Consider the following 16,462-nt stretch of genomic DNA (forward strand, 5'->3'; position numbering starts at 1 on the left):
ACCTAGTTTTGTCAGCCAACCATTGCGCCTCCCGAGGAGGTTCTAGTTGAAGTCAATTGCCATGGCTGTTTTTGTAGTTATGCTAGTCTCTGTCTGTTTGTAAAGTCAGGATTTAGAAGCTACAGTTTGTAAATATTTGTGAATATTGGTGTCCCTTGACTAGCATACTTATGAATATAAATATATTTGACTTACTCTGCCCTATGTACGTCATCACAACTCATTGGACTTTGTTTATTTTGTCTAGTTGCTTCTGCAGCCCCTTATTACTTGCTAATCTGCTAAGAGGCCTTTGGTAATATGAGGATTACTGGCCGGTTACGACGCTAAACCTATAGGGGTGTGTTTGGGTCGTGACAAGCTGCCTTGGTCAATCAGGATGCGTTTTACTTGGCACTCCTCAACCTAGAGGGATACTACCAAGGCGCCATTATGCGGATGCTGCACCATCCCAAGGTCGGCTTTCGAAAAGGACACTATTGGTCCTTGGCACTCCTTTGTCCGATGCCTTTTCTCCCCTACTTGGTAGACTTGTTGCAGGTGCTTCACCTTCTGGGTCTCCCCCCTAATTTCGTTCTCGTTGACTTTCGAGTGAATCACATTGATTACCCGAGGTCCTCTTGCCTGAGGTTATGGTGCTGGGAGAGGCGGAGCTGTTGGCGCCTGAGGCAATCTTGCCTGTTCCTCCCTCGTCCTGGTCTCATCAATAAGGTCTCTCAGATGACCTTGTCTCATCAGGTCTTCCAAGTGTGTTTTCAGGGCTCTGCAGCCCTGAGTCATATGCCTATCGTCATTGTGGTAAGCACAACGCCTACCAAGGTTTCTTCCCATAAATTCTCCTGGAGCCCTCGCTGGTGCTCTGAAATAGGGTTCATTTCGAATTTGTTCCAGGACTTTGTGAATTGGGATTCGGAACACAGTTGTCACTGCTTGTGCAGCCCTTAGTTCTGTTTCTTGTTTGCTTGATCCATTGTTACCTTGGCCTCGCTTCGATGAGCCGTTTCCCTTCTCTTGCTTTATCTCCTTAGTCCCTGACGTGTCTTCCTCGGCTCTAGCATACTTCTCAATTCTCGCCATGAGCTCTTCCATGATTTTTGGCAATGTTTTTGCCAAAGACTTTCGAAGTGGACAGTTGTCTTTCAGGCCGTTCTTGAAAGATACGATCGCCACCTCTTGATTACATTCTGGTATTCGGTTGAATACCTCATAGTATCTTTTTGCATAGGCCTTGAGGCCTTCATCCTTGTTGATTTTCAGAGCCATCAATGCGTCCACCCTTAATGGCTGCAGCTTGTTTGTCACGAACCTGGCCACAAACATCTCAGCCAGGCCTTTCCAAGTCTTCACGCTTCCCTTTGGTAGTTTGTGGAACCAATCTGATGCAATCTCCCCGAAGGATGAGGGGAACACTTTGCAGAGTAACGACTCGTTCCCACTATACAATGCCATTGAGTTCAAATATAATCCAACGTGGAAGTTGGGGTCTGACTTACCATCGTATATTTGGAACCTCGGCATACTGAATCTCTTCGGCGCCTTAAACCTGTCCAATTCCACCAAGAATGGTGTCCTTGGCTTTTCTGGGGAGGTTACCTCGGCGTCTACGTTCTGTTGCTTCCTCTTGAGATAATCTTTTAAGTCCTCCTTCGTTCTCCCAGGAGCTCGGTTATCTCCTACTTTCAGTCTTTTTGGTGCACTACTTTCAGCTTCGTGGTAAGTCCTTTCCGACCCTTCTCCATGAGTTGTGTCGAAGCACAGTGCCTGCCCCTGAACATGCCGATGTCCTTTAGGGTCTACTTCTTTTGTGCGATGCGTCCTCCGTGATTCTTCTCTTCTTGACTCTCTTCGTCCGACTTCCCTAGAAGGTCGGTGAGAGTATCTTTCGCTCCCGTTGTGCTGAGGGGTTAGAGGGATTGTTTTCTGCCCTCCCTTCTGGGCATTGGCCGCTGGAATCGGCGTGTCCTGCAGCGGGAACGGCGGCTGCATGACGTTATTTTGCATCATGAAATTAACGACCGACTGCAGGTCTGCCAATTTGCTTGCCATCTCTTTTACCTCTTCGTCCCTTCGCAGGCACCTATATTTCCATACTTGGAGGTCGTCCTCGTTGTAGTATCCACTTCGATCTGGTTTCTTTGGTGCGTCACCAGTTTGGCTGACATCTTTCACTCCGTGATTCTAGTCACAAGTTTCTGCGTTGCATTTGTTTCCTGTGATATCAAGGTCAATAGGTCTTCCACTCCCAGCAGGAGTGTCGTCCCCAATCTTTTCCTTCTGTCCGTTACTAGCCATCTATTCACACCTTCCTTTCCCACAGACATCGCCAAATTGTATGAGTGATTTTCCGATCACACTGCCCAACTCAGTGTTCAGCTGGAGAGAACTGGCAGAATAGATGACACCTGACTGACCTGTAACAGAAAGAGAAGATTCTGGCAGTGGTTCGTCCACCCAGGGGTATTCTGACGATCAAGTCAGTATATCTCTCAAAGATAATCAATAGTGTTAATCTTACTATTCAGAATCTAAATTGCGTACCTTAGAACCACGGGGGTGCCTATCTTTTATAACTAACTCAATCCTTGTCCCAATAGGAGCCTAGCTCTAATGGACTTTAGGATTACTATTAATCTTGGACTCCCAGTAGGATTGGGATAAACTCCCTAAGAGTCTTATCCTTTCCTAACTGTAGTCTTCCCCCTTTCTAGGACTCTTGTGCCTTATCTGCTTATCTCAGATTCCGATATCTTCGGAGGTAATCTTGGCCTCGCCAAGATAACCTCGGCATCATGACCAGGACACGTGGCACCTCGGCTGACACGTCGGCGTCACCTTAGCCACGTGTTGGTACTCAGAAGATATATCCCCACACTACCCACATACAACAATTCACATTATTGAAAATTATTTAAAAAAAATTCATTTCCAATTGCTCTCTTTGAAAATTGATTATTTTAATTTTTTTTAACTTTTTACAATATTAAGTAAAAATAATAATAATATAAAAACTTATAATAATTTTTTTTTTACTAAAATATAAAGTGTCACCAAAATTAAAACGTTGTACTCATTAGGGACGTTGACGTGTATCCGCCACCTTTGAGTGTTGGACAATAATGACAGAATTAGGCAGTCGTTGGATGTGGGGATCACTCATATTAGCACGCTTGAGGGAGAAGTTATTGGTTGTTCTTTAGTAGCGTCACGTGACACTCCTTCACATGTATTGTAATAGTAGAAAGAGTGAGACTTATTTTGTTGTATAATTGAAAAAGGTGGTGTTTGCTTTGAAAGATTGGAATATGAATGGTCTGTTATTTAGTAGTCAATTTTTACTCTGGACCAATAGTGTTGGATTGTTGCATTTTATGGGGGGTTGAAATTGAAATCATGGGATAACTTATCTCATGGGATTGGCTTATAAAATTATATTTTTAACCTTTTTGTATTTTATATTTTTTTTAGTGTTGTTAATTTAAAATTATATATAATTAAAAAATATAAATTATAAATTTAATTTAATTAAAAATAATAAATTAAAAATTATGGTCTTATAAATTAAATTTTTTTAGTGTTGCTAAAAAATTAAATTTATATATTAAATAATTTTTTTTAGTGTTGTTAATTTAAAATTATATATTAAATAAAATATATAAATTATAAATTTAATTAAAAATAATAAATTAAAAATTATGGCCTTATAAATTAAAATTTTTTAGTGTTGTTAAATTATAAATTATAGATTACAAATTTAAAATTATATATTAAATAAAAAATATAAATTATACATTACAAGGGTAAAATAGTTTTTTGAACATTTATCCTTATCCAGTCTAATCAAATATTGAATTCACTAAGGAGTCGTTTGGGAAGGAGAAGCTGGGCTATTTTAGCCACGTCCGACAAATTAGGCTATTACAGCCACGTCGCGACAAAATTCCATTCACGCGTCCGTTGAAACACAAGCAATATGTGAGTTTACCAAAATGCCCCGAGAAGCCTCTTCAATCTGTAGTTGATCGACCTCCTCCAAAACAGAAAAGCCCTTTCCAAAGCTGAAGAGAAGAAGAAGCCACATCAGGGGACGATCAGAAGAAGAGAAGAACGGCGGCAGCGACGAAGAAGAAGCTACCCTCTCAAACACAAACAGATCTGCAGGTAATGCCTTATGGCCTATGTGATTTCTATTTTTCTTCTTCCGATCTGCATAGTATGGGTTCAAAACGAACACGGTCCATGACCGATCTGTTGCTTTACGGTCGTGATTTGGTTGATTACGCTTAGGTTACACACATTTGGGGCACTGATCTGTCTCTGGGATTTTTCTAGGTTTGCGATCTGTTGTAATGTTAAAAATTTGTTCGGTGATCATGGATTCTGTTCACTTATCATGGAATCTGTTCTTATGTTTGGTTTTCTGTTCGATATGTATATATTTCATATATATATATAAATAGATCTGTTCTTCCGAAAAAATCTGTTCGACATGTATATATACATATATATATATATATATAATGTCTGTTCTTATGATCAAATATGTTCTTATTTATGAAAATCACATATGTTTTGCATAAACAGAAGGCACCGTTGTTCCAAATGAAGGAATCTGCTCTTATTTACAAATTAGAAAATATATACAAATTATATTACAAATATATTACAAAATTGGCTGTATTAACAAATATATTACAAATATATTACAAAGATATTAATAATAAATTAAAATATATACTACAAATTTAGATTAAAGAGTGTCAAAATTTTATTAAACATATATGACAAAATATAAGTATTAAAAAATATAGTAAAAATATATGCAAAAATTCACCAAAATATCATATAAAATATATTCAAATTATATTACAAAATAGATTTATTAGTTTGAATATATTTTTTACTCATACGAATTTGCTCAATTCCCATTTCTTAACAATATGTTAATTACATAAAAAATATATTGCAAACTTCATTTGGGAAGGAAGGTAGATATATTATCTATATATATTAACATTAATTTTTTTTGAAAATATATAAAAATTTTATTACAAATATATTAGAAAATATGGTTCACAAATATTTATTTTAAAAATATATTACAACGATATTAAAAATTGGATTAAAATATATATTACAAATTTTGATTTAAAAAGTCAGGACTGAAAAAATTTTGTTAAACCTATATGACAAAATTGCATTAATACAAAACAGTTCAAAAATATATTAAACAAATATTTTAAATTTATCTTAAAGAAAATTTCCTCAAACATATTTTCAAAAATATAAAAAAGAATTAGTTTTCAAATACTTATTCCAGTAAAAAAAAATATTCAAAATATATTACAAAATACATTTACTAATTTTAATATATTTATGAAAAATACTCAATGCTCAATTCTCATTTGTGAATACAATATTTCACTTAAAAATATATTGCAAACTTTTGAATGGGAAGGAAGGTAGATATATTATCTATATATATTAACAACAAATTTTTTGGAAAATATATAAAAATTATATTACAAATATATTACAAAATATGGTTTACATAATTATATTTTAAAAATATATTACAAAGATATCAAAAATGGAATTAAAATGTATATTACAAATTTTGATTTAAAATTAAGGACTGTAAAAATTTTGTTAAACCTATATGACAAAATTTAATTAATACAAAATATATTAAAAATATATTAAACAAATAGTTTAAAATTTTGTTAAAGAAAATTTCCTCAAAAATATTTTCAAAAATATTAAAAAAATTAAGTTTTCAAATACTTATTCCAGTAAAAAAATATATTCAAAATATATTACAAAATACATTTATTAATTTTAATATATTAATGAAAAATATTCAATGCTCAATTCTCATTTGTGAATACCATATGGTGTGTGTTCACGTTTATTCATGTAATTTAATTGAAATTTAATGCGTAGCATGGCGTCGTTCACCTCAACTGCAACTTCCAGTACATGGCCAGCACGAATGTGTGCCTGTGGATATGGCCCGTGTATTGTTAGGATTTCCAGGTCCACCAAGAATCCAGGGCGTTCCTACTTTGTATGTCCCCGCCCTGTGGTGAGTGACCCAATCTTTACCGGTCATAACTTAATGAACATTAACAACCCATGAAACTAATAGTTGCATACTTTTCACTCATCAGCCTTGTGTCAGTTGGATTGGTTGGTGTGAAGAACGAAGCCATGAGAACCAAGGCTATGCGTCACCCGGAGATGAAATTGCCATGCAATTGCGGGCTGATGTCATAGACATTCAACAATCCTTGCGTGTGCTTAAGACCATTGTGTATGTGCTCTGCATTGTCGTTGTTATTTTGTTGTGCCGTATGTAAGCACCGTTACCATGTTCGTAGTATGTACAAAGACATTAGTATGTCTTGAATATGTTGTTACTATGTAGTGAGTATGTTTGTAGTACGATGGTATTATGTTGTCGCATATGGGAGCCGTAATACTAACTATCATGTTTTTGTCCACTACTAACTCCCATGGAACCTGTGTACATACGTAAAATATGTTTTCAATGGGTATATGCAAATTTCATCTTCAGCATCATATATCTGCGTTTGTTGTTTTTAATGTGTCATCTGTTGTGTGTGTGTATATAACAACCAAATTTGTGATGTATATCTTTTGTAACCGTACATTAGTAATGGCTTCCACACGTACTTCGCCTCGTAACCACTCGAAAAGCAAAGGCGTTGTCAGTGACAAGTCAACCAGTCTTGAAGAGACACAAACTCAGCTAAGCCACAAGGCCTCATGGGACAGTAAGTCAGTCCGAGTTTTCCTCCAGTTGATTGCAAATGAGATTAGTAAAGGAAATCGGCCATTCTTAGTCCTCAGCCAGGCAGGGTACAAGTCGTTGTCAAGGAGATTTCAGAGAAAAACAGGAAAAAAACATGGACTTAAACAGTTGAAGAATAAGTACATGAGCTTGAAGAAAGAGTGGCAAGCGTGGATGAAGTTGATGGATTCAAGCAAGGGAGTGTCCGGGATAGGCTTTGACTATGACACCGGTTTGTTTCAGGCACCTGACGAGTGGTGGGACAAGATGGAATCAGTAAGTACATGTACCAACAAGTTTTATATTTCTCATTTACCAGTACATTTTTTACTTCTTAATTCAACTTGAATAAAATTTATGAATATGAAATATAACGTCAACCTCTTTTACACATGTACATGTCTGCAGATCAACAAGGTGTGTGCGAAGTTCAGGAAGAAAACGTTGGAACACCGTGACTTGCTGGAGACGGTTTTCATGGGGGCAGCAGCTACTGGGAAGCACCATTGGACCCCGGGAGAGAACATTCCTGAAGCTGCTACGGACTCATCTGATTCAGTGCGTAGTTTGGGAGCCCAGCCATTCGCTGATCCGATACCCACAGGAGTACAGGACGTGGATTCTGATTCTTCACTGGAGCATGTGTCGACTGAAAAGGCAAAACGGAGAAAGACGCCATCAACAAGTGTTTCAAAGTCGAAGAAGGCAACAAGTGGTGCGTCTATTATTGCGGAGAGCATGAACAGAATGACAGATGTGGTCCGTTCGAAGAATTAGCAGGTCACGGTCAGGCACCTGACAGGCAACGAAGCACTGTACACTATTTCCGAGTGCATGCATAAACTGAGCAGTATTCCGTCTCTGATTGGTACACCGTTATTCCACTTCGCCTCCACACTTATGGATAACGCTGATTACCGGGAGGTCATGATGTGCCAGCCTGATGACGACCACATCATTGGCTGGCTTACACAGAAGCAGCTCCAGTGTACTGCGTCGGGGCCATTTGCAAACCTGTTTGGGGGTAGGCGGATGTGATGCTACGGTCTTACGAGTGTTGAAGATGCATGTCTTTTTCTTCCTTTTTAAAACTTAGACTTATGGTACTATTTGTTATGTACTAAAACAGGATGGTGGTGTGTGCATGTTTTGCATTATGTCTTTTTTTTTTTTCTTCTTGCTAGCTACGGGCAGTGACAAGTTTTAGGTAAGTCCATGGGTTGACGGACCGGAAGCATGGTTGTGCTTCGTTTTTGGGAAATGAATGGGATGGATACGGTTTAATATTTTGTGGCGCTACGTTTAAGATAGGGAATTACGTTTTCGATGCACGCTTCTGAATGCCTATATGTCGCAAGTTATTTTCTTAGTTTTGTGGTTGTTACAACCATGGCCCCCCTGTAAAGCATACGTTGAACAGCTTTTTTTTTTTTTGCAATTCATATGATCATGCCTTCCAAAGGACATTGGTGACAGCATTGCGTTCATTACAAACAATGTCGACATTGTATAATTGCAAAATTCAATATAATTTAACTCAATGAATCACGTGCAAACTAATTGAAGTCCTGCCACTTTTGTAGGTTTTGCATCAACGAAAACGCGATGAATCCCTGGGATGGAAGCAACCATGATGAAATAATGGAAATGCTGAATCAAATGGCGGTCCAGCTGCAACAAGAACAGAACTGCACATTTCTACAAGCATGCCACTTGGCGACAGAATGGTACCAAAAACACATGCATAAAACGCCATGTCGCACTTCTATACTAACCGGGAATACATGGATATGCGAACTATATGCGGGGCATATGGGTCGCTTTGAGGAAAATGTTTGCATGCCGAAGGAAGTGTTTGCCGCATTGTGTGAGACATTAGTAAATGATTTTGGGTTACAAGTCCCGCAACGTCCACATGGCTTAGCTGTTGAAGAAAGCGTTGCGATGTTTATCCATGTCTTGAAAGGGAAGCAAAATCGGGAAATCCAGGAACGCTTCCAACATTCTGGGGAGACTGTGTCGAGGCACGTGCATAACGTATTAAATTCCATGAAAGAGTTCACTGTTGTCCATTGCCGGCCCACATACAGTCAGCATCGTATACATCCATACGTGAGGTCTAGACGGAAATACCTACCGTTCAAGGTACTTCAGCAAAACATGATTGACATATAAGTGAAGAAAATATATATGTTTTTTGTTATTAACTGCACGTGACAAATGTGAAACACTTGTTACAAAGTTACGAATCAAAACATATGATCCATGTTGACAGGACTGCATTGGCGCAATAGACGGAACACATGTCAGTGCATGGGTTACGGGGCCAGATGCGGCAACATATTTCGGTAGGAAATACTGTCACACACAAAATATAATGGCCGCTGTCGATTTTGACATGTGTTTCATATTCATTTCTTGCGGATGGGAAGGAAGTATGCATGATAGTCGCATATTCAACGAGATACTAACAAATGACAACGTCCCCTTCCCACATCCTGACGAAGGTAACACATGGCCATGTTATTAGATTTGTGAACAAATATTTATTTGCTGACAAAGCGTTATATGAAAATGACGCAGAATGTTGGTTTTGGTGTCATACATTGTCGTCATGTCTGCAGGCAAATATTATCTTGTCGATTCTGGCTATGCAAACCGGATTGGTTACTTAGCACCATTCAAAGGCCACCGTTACCACCAACAAGAATTCCGGCGTATTGCAAGAAACGCGATGGCAAACACGCGAAGAGAATTATTTAACAAAGTCCACTCGTCCTTACGCAGTGTCGTGGAACGCACTTTCGGTATATGGAAAAATCGATGGGGGTTTATTCGAGACATGCCTCGGTATGACTTTGCAAATGTGCAAGTTCAGTTAGTAGGTGCGTCAATGGCATTACATAATTATATACGGCGAAACACAGGTAACCCAACAAATGTTCAGCCAATCTGTGACGAGGAAGAGGCTATGACAATAGTAAATGCCATACCAGAAGTTGAACATGACGAGGATGGTTTAATGGTTGGAGATGAGGACCCCCATATGGCATTGGTCCGCCTTCACATACGTGACAAATTATGTTACATGCGTAATAACGGAATGTTAGGAAATATATAGTACTCAAAATAATGTTCATATGGTCGTCACGTAATGACACACGTGGAACAGACTGTATTCAAATATATTATTATGTATAATATGTATGAGTTGCCAGGGGAATGTAACCCCTTCCAGTTGCTGACGTGCCTAACTTAAAAAAACAACAATCCATACGAATTTTGCTTTTGGAAAAATAAAAAGAAGGTGAAACAAATAAAAACAAATTAAAAAGAAAACTAATACACAAATTGTAAAGTGCGACGTGAATTACAAATAAATGAAACACATAAATATATTAAAAAAAAGTTATTGTATACCAATTAAAAAAAACAAGACTTAGTTCAAAATAAAAATCGAAGACAAAAAAAAAACATAGTTAAAAAAAAAACATAGTTATAGTAAAAAAATAAAAATTTAAAAAGACAAAAACATAAATTCCCAAATAAAAACCGAAAAATTTAAGCACAATACCCCAAATCCAAACCGAAAATGAAAAAAAGTAACAGGAAAAAAAAATTAAGCATAATATGAAAAATCCAAGCGCAAAATAAAAAAATGTCAAACAAAAAAAAAAGTTAACGCAAAATCCGCCAAACTACAACAAAAAAAATTAAAAAAATAAAAAACAAAAAATTTGGAGTTGCAAAATTTGGGAGATCGAAACACAACATACAAAAATTGTCAAAAAAAAAAACGTAAAGCAAAAAATGCCAAAGCGAAACCCCCCTCCAAAAAAACAAAACAACAAAAAAGGCAAAATCGAAACCCCAACATAACAAAATTAAAATAAAAAAGAACCAAAATATGGCAAATTCAATTCCAAAAAAAAAAAAAAAAAAAAATTAACAAATTAATCAAAAGTCGGCAGATCGACACCCAAAATGAAAAAAAAGAAACAGAAAATAAACACAAAAAGAAAAGACAAATCCAAACCCTAAAAAAAAAAATTAGCAAAATACGTGAAATCGAAAGATAACATAAAAAATTTTTTAAAAAAATATAACAAAAAAATGCCAAATCCAAAAATAAATAAATAAATAAATTTAAACAAAAATCAAAAATTGGAAAATAAAATACCAAAACAAAATAACAAAAAAATGCCAAATCCAAAAATAAATAAATAAATAAATTTAAACAAAAATCAAAAAATGGAAAAAAAAATACCAAAAGAAAAAAACCAAATTTTTGTTCCCAACAAAAAGCCAAATTTGTATAAAAAAAAAAAAAAAAAAAAAAACCGAAAATATGCTAAATCCAAACCCAAATAAAAAAATCAAAAAAATGGAAAAGGGCAATTTCGTCATTTAACAACATCACACCTCACCAAAAAGCCAAAAAGCCAAAAAAGTCAAAAAGCCCTTCCCAAACCAGGCTTTTTAGCCCCAGGCTAAAATAGTCAAAAAAGCCAAAAAGCCAAAAAGCCAACCCACTTCCCAAACGGAGGCTAAAAATAATTTAATCCAGACATCTAATTACATGGCTAAACAAACATAGGATACAAATTTAGTCCAACCAAATAGTCCAGAAATAATGTATCCTAGGACTAATAGTCCGATGGATTACAATCTCCCATTTATAATTCGTCCAAACAAACATGCAGATAGAGGTTTATGATTGATCTGGAGCATGACTACGTGATACCTTAGGACCAACCAATAATTTCACCACTTCATTATCTTTTATTTATTTATTTTTAAACCCGTCACATTTTACAAATGCAAACCTTAGCAAATTAACTTTTCAATAAAACTATTTGATTTAGGAACTAATTTTTGAAGGGAAAAAAACCTATTTGATTTGGCTGTATTTTTTTTATTTGAAAGTTGATTTTCAAACAAAATTCATTGGTTCGAACATATTTGATTTGCAAATAAACTTTGGAATTAAAAATTTAAAAATTAAATATAAAAAAAATAATGTGGTGTGTGAAATTTTTCACAATCTTTTTAATTTAAAAAAATAAAATTGTCAAACAAATTTCTCATTTTATTTTTTATTTTGCAAAATAGAAAACAACAAACAAAAACTATACCAAACATGCCCACTTATAACCCTGAGGGCATGTTATCCCCTATAAAGCCCAACAAACCATACAGAATATGGTGATAGATTCCTTATTTGTCATAAACGAATTGTTCTAGTTGGCCTAAACCTTCTTATAACTCTCCTATGAAAAATCATGAATTCAAATCTTAAAGAATAGACCAATGACTAAAGATTCTATAATTTTTTATCATAAAGTTAAGTAGAAATTAGAGCGGGAAAGAAAAATATGAGAGAAATAATTTTTTTTTTTAAATAGCTTATATTTTATTCACATTTCTATCACAATTTTTTTTTAACTTTTTTAACTTTTTTAAGACTCTACCCAAATATATGATTCAAATACAGTTTTAATATACGTGTATCATTGGCATCTTCATGAAAATATCCAAAGTTAAGTGAAGAGATTCAAACCCTAACCTCGTGGTAAAATAGAAGGATTCTTTGGAGTTGGAAAAAGTAGAAATCGCGACAAAAGCATTTCAGACCAGTCACTAATCACCACCTACCAAATAACTAAACAGCAAGTTAAGACTTCCATTAAACTCACAAAAGTATCAGATCAATAGAAGTTGCTTGCTCCAACCATAATCCAACAGAATGCTTCAATGCAGCACCTTCAAAACAAGGACTGTAGAACACTCCATACACTCAGGACTTGAAATGCCTCCGGGGCACATCCTCACCCTCCTCCAGTCAAGGACAAAAATGGCCTCACGACAAATACAAACTCTCTCATGAAATCAAACTATTATAGTTTCTATATTGAAAAGGATAATTTATGTCAAGAAATTAAAGATTAGACCAAGATTTTTCCAGATGTATACATTACAAATGATTAAGGTCCTAACCTTTCTCAAGGACAACTATATTTGCAATTTACATTATCATATCGAACACAAACACACAAAAAGAGCAGACTAATAAGGGGGCGATGAAGACTATCACAATTCATGATAAGCGCATATTACAATTTATATTACAAACAACTCCAAAGATTAGTGTACTACCAAAATTAGCCAACTTGTCACTGCTGACAAAAATTTAACAACCCCCCAAATTCATCAATGCAAAATCTTCAAGCTTATTGTAGGGAAACGATTATATTATAGTAAGACTTCATCTAAGGTGAAGACAGGACTTGAATCTTCAGAAATATGACAACTTACAAGTAATTATTATTCGATGAGGGCAACAAGGATTTTAAAAAAAAGAAGAGAGAGAGAGAGAGAGAAGAAAAGCAATCCATGTATTATGCTTGTACAAGGCGGCTAATCCAATAAGATTTATTGCTATGAAAGGTCAATTTATCCATGTCATAATGGTAGGGTGAGTTCAGCAGTACGGCATATGGCCTACATCTATAGAATTTTGTCTACCTTTAGCTTTCATATTATGAACATCGTGACATTGATGTTCATTTTTTTCCAATTACTAACGCCAAAGGTCAACCAAACATGTTACTGAAAAAGTGAAATCACACTGCATAGATTGTATGCATTAACTTATATACAAGGACTAAGGAAAAGTAAGAACGAATGACTAATTTGCTAAAGCATACAATAATAAAGAGAGTTTTTATACCGTAAATCATGAGGGTTCTAAGAAACCATTTTGAGGGAATGGAGAATATCAAATCCAATGAGAAGATCTTTTCCAGGAAGGTCTGATTTAAACATTTTGTACTTGACCAAGTGTCAAATTTTGCTCAATACATTTTTCAAATCTACAAGCAGTGTAACAAATATGCAACATATCAATAAAGTTAAAATACTATTTAACATATGTCTCATATATTTGCTTGGTTTGTTGCCAAATAAAGAGACAGGCAACATACTTAGATGTGATGCAAAGGTGAGAGCAATGAAACAGTAAATATACATTTAAGCGAGTTCAAAATCATTACAGTGCCACGGACAAGCCAAAAAAGATAAAACAACAAAAAGGCCATATGTATAAGAAAAAGCATAAATGAATCCTACCTTAAGCCAACAATTTCTATCATAAGAGCTGTTTATTAGGGCAGCAGGATATGAACATCATGACTGCACGACTTTGTTTTGTTTAACACACACAGGTGCCTTGAATGCTTTGCACTTCCACATTGTCTCAACTGAAGGCTCTACAGGAACCAGGGTGATACTGTTTGAAGTGGTTTTCCTTGTGTTCTCCGCAGTCAATGGAGAGCTCTTAGATTTCAGCTCTTCCTTTGGGTTTGATCGATCCCTAAAGGTACAAATGCTTAACGGCAACTTTTTCTGCTTCATTCTTCCCCTCTTTCTACCAATGCTACATGCTTCATCTGATGATTCCAAATTTTTTTCCTTTAAGTGGCTTGTCTCTGCTTCCCCATTATCCATCTTTAACCGATCTAATTTATTGAATTTTGATACATTTTCATCTACTCTAACTGCATATGCTTCATGGCTGGAACCTTCTGAATTCACCTTTCTTGTTACACCATTCCCATTGCTCATGGAAGGAGTGTTTCTTTCCTGTGCTATACCTCCATTTGAAACCCTAGACTTTTCGGGAGTAGACAACCCTTTCAGTCTCTTATGTTTGTTACCCTTCAATTCAGAAGTTGATGAGTGCTTCGAAATTCTAGGGGAGCTGTTAATGGCTTGATGCAACTTACGGGCTAACTCCTCATCAGTCCTGCAATTCTGAATAGGTTTATGCTTATTGTACAGCGTCTGAACAGGAATATGCTTCTTCATCTTGTTCTTCTTCGAGTATCTTTCTCTGCTGGCTGATGATTCCTCAGCAACAGCAGCAACCAATTCTAAAGCACTCTTGGCTGCAGCAACTGCCTTTGCTGCCATTGCAGCTTTCTCTTCAGCCGCAGCTCTTGCAGCCTCCGCGACTTTAACAGCAGCTGCAGCTGCTGATCTTGAAGCCTCCACAATCTCCTCAGGTGAAAGGTTGGGATTATTCAAATGAGATCTCAATAAATTGTTTAGACGGGTATCAAATTCACTAGAAGTAGTGGAAGTCGATGGCTGATGAGAATTGCCATCGAAATTCTGTTTCTTCAATCCGGCAAGAAGCCGCTTTCGAGGAGGCAAAAGGACATCGGAGTTCAAGTGATTAATGTCACACAAGTTAGCTTCCATCGTTCTCTACATGTGTACAACAATCGACTTTGCCTCGATTAACGATCACACTATAAAACAACAATAAAAGTTGACAAGAATTCAATCTTTGGTATGAAATTCCAATCTACACCGATCATCAAAGCTGAATTCGTCATAAATTTTTAAAACCCGTCTCAGATTTCGCGTACTTCATCCAAAAACCAACAATAACTGAATCACTCTCCGAAATTGAATTCAAAAGCATAACAAAAACAAACAAAAAATAACTGAAACGCACAAATGCAATCCCAACAACTTGAATAAAAAAAACAAAGAATTTGATAAGAATTAAGCATAATCTACAAAGTCACGAGCTCGATTCAAGAGAATTATACAAATCTGATTGAGTTTATGTGTTGTCATTGAAATTTATATTTCAGATGATACAAAAAAAAAAATGAAAAAAAAGAGAGCAAGAGTTGAATACAATTGTACAATGAGGAAGGTGAAATACCTGATCTTGTTGGTGTAAGAGAGAGAAAGAGCGAGATAGACGGCGAGTTGAAATTAGGGTTTTCGGAGAGAGAGAAATGGAAGAAAATGGTGTGCAATGAAACAAGAGATAGAGAGAGGTAAAATTGAAGATCATATTATTATTATTTTGTCAGGAAGAATTTCGATTGGTTCTGATTCGAGAAACCCCAAACTTCAAAACATTTGTGGTAAAGACCCGGCATATACATGATCTCCGCAATTTTACTTTTATTCTAACCATTTTTAACGTGGAAGTCACATATATATATATATATATATATATGAGTCAATTCTACATACACATTAAAAGTCAAAATCAAATTAAAAGTCATAAAATTCTCAAAAAAATAAAAAAGGATCCCAAATATTGTTGAATTCCAAAATCTCGTAAAAATGATTTAAAACGAATACTGCTATTGCTATTAATACTCTATTAATTATTTAAAATTTTTTTATTGTAATAATAATTTTAAATAAAATTATTAAAAAATATATTAATAATTTTGAGACATCTCATCTAATAATTAAGCCTATACACCCAATACACCATGAGTTAGAGTTTGTGAGAGTACTTACCTCTATCACTACTCATCCATCTTCTCTAAATCCCACCTTCAAAACCTACTCACCCTTAAAATTTTCAAAATTCTTTGACGGCAATATTCAAACTCTTACGGTGACAATCATTTAATTACCGACAATATTTTGGTAATAACAATGAGTGGAAGTTTTTCTAGCAATCACAATTCAATGAGACGAGAAGAGTACAACAATAAAAACATAGATGAGATTTATAGCTTTGATGATATTTTTTGCTCATAGGAGATTGGCCTTGTAAGGGAAAGTTTTTTGAAAAAAAATGACAAAATAATAAAAATTATTTGTCATTTTTTC

The 16,462-nt window shown here is 35.5% G+C and overlaps 2 protein-coding genes and 1 long non-coding RNA gene across 5 annotated transcripts; 2 read left to right on the forward strand and 1 right to left on the reverse strand.

Moving 5' to 3' along the window:
* The first annotated feature begins 6,676 nt into the window (after nt 1–6,676).
* On the forward strand, nt 6,677–7,588 carry LOC145824274 (L10-interacting MYB domain-containing protein-like). Its single transcript, XM_082923897.1, has 2 exons — nt 6,677–7,087; nt 7,220–7,588. The coding sequence occupies exons 1-2, from the start codon at nt 6,677–6,679 to the stop codon at nt 7,586–7,588; spliced, it is 780 nt and encodes a 259-aa protein (XP_082780023.1).
* Nucleotides 7,589–8,824: 1,236 nt separating this feature from the next.
* On the forward strand, nt 8,825–9,554 carry LOC145823512 (uncharacterized). The gene is made up of 3 exons (XR_014365795.1): nt 8,825–8,956; nt 9,087–9,318; nt 9,436–9,554. It is a non-coding gene; the product is annotated as an uncharacterized LOC145823512 (long non-coding RNA).
* A 4,258-nt stretch (nt 9,555–13,812) lies between these two features.
* Nucleotides 13,813–15,816, reverse strand: LOC114285838 (uncharacterized). Of its 3 annotated transcripts, none has more exons than XM_028228914.2 (2): nt 15,549–15,816; nt 13,813–15,123 (listed from the first exon to the last, which is right to left on the reverse strand). In XM_028228914.2, exon 2 carries the CDS (start codon nt 15,071–15,073, stop codon nt 13,997–13,999), a length of 1,077 nt encoding a protein of 358 aa, XP_028084715.2. In that variant the 5' UTR covers nt 15,074–15,123; nt 15,549–15,816; the 3' UTR covers nt 13,813–13,996. The 3 variants fall into 3 exon arrangements, with proteins under 3 accessions (XP_028084715.2, XP_028084714.2, XP_028084716.2); XM_028228913.2 differs by having other exon boundaries at nt 13,813–15,079; nt 15,549–15,813; XM_028228915.2 differs by having other exon boundaries at nt 13,813–15,242; nt 15,549–15,807.
* Nucleotides 15,817–16,462: the final 646 nt, after the last annotated feature.

This window comes from Camellia sinensis, chromosome 4, assembly GCF_055761805.1.
Source record: "Camellia sinensis isolate YWXY chromosome 4, ASM5576180v1, whole genome shotgun sequence".
In the NCBI taxonomy this organism is placed as follows: domain Eukaryota; kingdom Viridiplantae; phylum Streptophyta; class Magnoliopsida; order Ericales; family Theaceae; genus Camellia; species Camellia sinensis.

Bases quoted from the DNA above. Each gene is read 5' to 3' on its own strand.
- LOC114285838 (XM_028228913.2), bottom strand. From the start codon at position 15,683: ATGATCTTCAATTTTACCTCTCTCTATCTCTTGTTTCATTGCACACCA. The intron at 15,080-15,548 runs GTATTTCACCTT...GTACACATGTAG, and splicing joins TCTTACACCAACAAGATCAG to AGAACGATGGAAGCTAACTT.
- LOC145824274 (XM_082923897.1), top strand. From the start codon at position 6,677: ATGGCTTCCACACGTACTTCGCCTCGTAACCACTCGAAAAGCAAAGGC. The intron at 7,088-7,219 runs GTAAGTACATGT...ACATGTCTGCAG, and splicing joins GGTGGGACAAGATGGAATCA to ATCAACAAGGTGTGTGCGAA.